This window comes from Medicago truncatula, chromosome 5 (assembly GCF_003473485.1).
Source record: "Medicago truncatula cultivar Jemalong A17 chromosome 5, MtrunA17r5.0-ANR, whole genome shotgun sequence".
NCBI lineage: Eukaryota > Viridiplantae > Streptophyta > Magnoliopsida > Fabales > Fabaceae > Medicago > Medicago truncatula.
In genome coordinates this window covers 40,598,992-40,602,742 of record NC_053046.1, presented here as the reverse complement: position 1 = coordinate 40,602,742, position 3,751 = coordinate 40,598,992, and the positions used below count along the sequence as shown (strand labels likewise).

The 3,751-nt window shown below is 30.4% G+C and overlaps 1 protein-coding gene across 1 annotated transcript; it reads left to right on the top strand.

Annotated features, from left to right (window-relative positions):
* The first annotated feature begins 746 nt into the window (after positions 1–746).
* LOC11435421 (GATA zinc finger domain-containing protein 14) lies at positions 747–2,359 on the top strand. Its single transcript, XM_003617288.1, has 2 exons — positions 747–1,065; positions 1,401–2,359. The coding sequence occupies exons 1-2, from the start codon at positions 747–749 to the stop codon at positions 2,357–2,359; spliced, it is 1,278 nt and encodes a 425-aa protein (XP_003617336.1).
* The last annotated feature ends 1,392 nt before the right edge of the window (positions 2,360–3,751 follow it).

The window sequence follows — 3,751 nt, the reverse complement described above, 5'->3', positions numbered from 1 at the left end:
AAAAAAAAAAAAATCTTATTGCATTTACATCATTCCTTTTTAATATGATTTTGCTAAATTTGCTCATGGACTTTTATTTTCCATCTTTTTATTTGGGTTAATAGGTCTTTACCCCCCTGTAATATAGGTCATTTCCGGTTTTCCCCTCTGTAAAATATTTTTTTTGATTTACCCTCTATAAAATATTTTTGTTTTGATTTACCCCCTAATAGGCCAAACAAAAACCAATTTTATTTTATTTTTCAAGAAATTTTCGTTTTTGTTTGGCCTATTAGGGGGTACAAGGGGGCAAATCAAAAAAAATATTTTACAGGGGGTAAAGACCTATTAACCCTTTTTATTTTTTATTTTATACATTTTAATCTTGAAATAATAATTATGACATAATGTAATTAATAGCCTCAAGGTTGATTCAGAATAAAAATTAAATAAAAACAAACCTCAGACAGTGTACCTAAGTTGTACACTGTTTTATTCAAAGAATATTATGACGACATAAAATGGTAAAATATGATTTGACTTGTATTTAATTTTTTATACATTGTTTTGACCAACTTTCGTTACGTGTATCGAGTCACCAACTCTCGTTACGTGTATCGAGTCATTCATATTATATGACCTTCCTTGTATACTTTATTTAAAGCATTATAAATAAAGTGTCCAAGACTATGAAATTTTTATCATATAGCCAACTAATCTCTTCTGAATTTTCTTGAGCTTACTTTAGAGTATTATATTTTATAGCCATGGTGAATAATTTTTGGGCTTTTCGTAGAGAAATAGCAGAAAACAATGACAATAACCGTCCTGTTGAGCCTGATACTCAAACTCGCAATAACCATCAATCAGAAAATGGTTACCTCACACCACCACAAACAATGCTACAGAGACCCCAAAATTATCATCTAATGGGTGTCGACAATTCATCAACAAATGGTTTTACTCATCATGTTCCGCATTACTGTCAAACTCATAGGAACCATCAATCAACAAATGGTTACCTCACAACACCACAACTAGAAAGACCCCAAAATCATTTCATGGGTGTCAACAATTTCAACCAAGGTATCAATCTTATTATTAATATCTTTTTTTAAAACTTCATATCTTAAAAAGAATTTGTTTTGTGTACAATTTATGTGATCACATGAGTGAAGAACAATATATTTAAAAACCAAAAGCTCATATTAAAATAAAATTATAGATTTGAATTTTGAAAGTTCATAGCAAATCGATCAAAATACGAAAAATGACCTGAAAAAGAAAAGGTAAAGAACGAAACCACTACATGAAAGTAAGTTAAAGAATGTTGAGGATCTCTAATAGATTTGTTTTTATTGTTATTATTATTATTATTATTATGACTTTAAGTTAATATTTGTTTCACATGTCAAATGCAGAGTGTTACCAGAGGAATAACAGTGTTGATGCTGCAACTCTGCCAATGAGGAATTTTCCCTTTTCTGCCAATGATACTACATCATTCATAACATCATCTCGATATGGTCGAGCACTACCCTTAGGCTCAGGTCTAACGAGTAGCCCACAACAACATATGAGCTCACCCAACACTACTCTTCTTCCATCTTATCATGCAAACTTAGCTCAAAATTCCTCATCCAATACTGTTGGTTCCCAAGGTTTTTCAAATTGGTCTCGAAATTCTTCGAGACCAATGATTCGAAATCAGAGGAACCATCGATATCTTCCATATGGAGAGGGTTCAAATCGTAGGAATAGTTCTTTTTTAATGAACAATTCCAACCTTCGTCCAACTGGTCATACGAATAGATTTCACAATGTGAATGATGGCTCTATTCCAAGCGCAACTCCTCCTCCATGTAATGATTTGAACATGATTCTTTCTTCTGGAAATGCTAACTGGGATTCAACTTGTGATACATCAACGAGTCATCGTGTGTTTGACATTCGAGACAACGAAGCTGCGAATAGATCAACTCCTCCTCCATTTTGTCCTATTAACCGTAATGACTTCAATCCTCATGCAAGGGTTGATACTAATAGATTTCATTTGAATGATGGCTCGATACCAATTACAACTCCTCCAGTTTGTCCTATTAACACTGAGGACATGAGCATGTTTCTCTCTTCTGGTAATGATAATTTGGATTCAGCTCGTGAGACATCAACGAGCCATCGTGTGTTCGAAATACGAGACACTGATGTTTGGAGAAGGCCAATGACTCCTCCTGATAACTATTTTGAAGCAATACAAACTGAAAAGAAAGAGCAGCTTCTTTTCAAGGATACAATTCCTACAAGCTCAGTGACTGAAGCTGATGATGCAAATGCAAATGAAAATGATAATGAGCATTTGGATCTCTCGCTTCATCTCTAAATTATGAATATCTTATGTCCTTTTCGTTTAATAAATCGTTATTTTTTCCCCTCATAATAAAATATTTAGATGTGTTACAACTCTCATTAGAGATGACTCTCATTGCTGTACTTTTTTCTGTTTTGTCCACCATATAATATAATAAATTACTTTATGTTTACAATCAAAATAGTCGGGACTTACTTGTATTTGAAAATATATTTTTCTTTCGGTGTGTTACTTTATACATAGCTTTGTTTTTAACGGAGCTCTCATAAATAGATAGTAAAATTGTACTTCTCGAATTAATCGATCATTGTGTCAATATAGAGTTTTAAAAAAATATATACACTTTCAAGCAGAGATAATTTTAATGAAAACATAAGTTTTTGGGTAGTTTTAAACAAAAATGATTTTGTTTTAAAATAGGTGAATTAATAATATATGGATTTCTTTATAATAAAAAACATTTGGATTTGTATATTGGCAACACAATTTACTTGTAATACGACTTTGTTTATTTTGATTTCTAGTCTTTGTAAAATGTATTTTAATTTTCCGTCTTAGTACGATGTCTTTTTTATTCAGGTTGAAAGATTAGCTTTGTTCAAATGTAAATTCAATCAATGATTTTTGCGTCGTCAACGCTGCAGATCCGGAAACATGAGTATTTCGATGATATGAATATAGTCATATTTGTAGGCATATGTACTCTGTCATTTTTTGCTATTAAAATGGATTTTGTGAGTTTGTTTGAATATTCATCCTTCTTTTTCCAGCGACTTTGAATATGTATTGTATCGATGTACTTAATCAATTTGAATGAATAAATATCGTTTATTTATCTTTGTTTAAAAAAAATTAAATCAAGCTGATGAATTTAAAAGGTAATTTTCGCTCTCTAATGAGTTTTTATCAAATCTATTATTAGAGTAATAAAAATATATAGTATTTTATTAATAATATCCTTACATAATTTTTTTAATGACAATATAAATAACTTATAAATTTGTCAAAAAAACTTATTAGTTAAACTTTAATTATTGTTTGAAATTAAAATGGTATAATTCTATCTGTTAAAAAGTGATTTCTTTTGCTAGCAATACGACTTTGTTTATTTTGCTTTTCCGTCTGTGCGGTATATTTTTTATTTCTGCGTCTTAGTATGATGTTTATTTGATGCAGGTTGAAAGATTAGCTTTAATCAAGTGCAAATTTAATAAATGACTTTTGCATTGTGAACGTTGTAGATTCAAAAACATGAGTATTTCAGTGACTTAAATATAATCAGGCATGTGTACTCTGACACTTTATGCTATTAACATGGATGATGTGAGTTTGTACGTAAATTTCATCCTTTTTTTTTGGTAGAGTCATGATCAACATGTTTGAAATTAAAATTGTATAATTCTA

What these genes read in the sequence shown, in the direction of transcription:
- LOC11435421 (XM_003617288.1), top strand. Translation starts at nt 747, where the DNA reads ATGGTGAATAATTTTTGGGCTTTTCGTAGAGAAATAGCAGAAAACAAT. An exon ending in TGTCAACAATTTCAACCAAG is followed by an intron (nt 1,066 to 1,400) that starts GTATCAATCTTA and finishes TGTCAAATGCAG; the next exon opens with AGTGTTACCAGAGGAATAAC.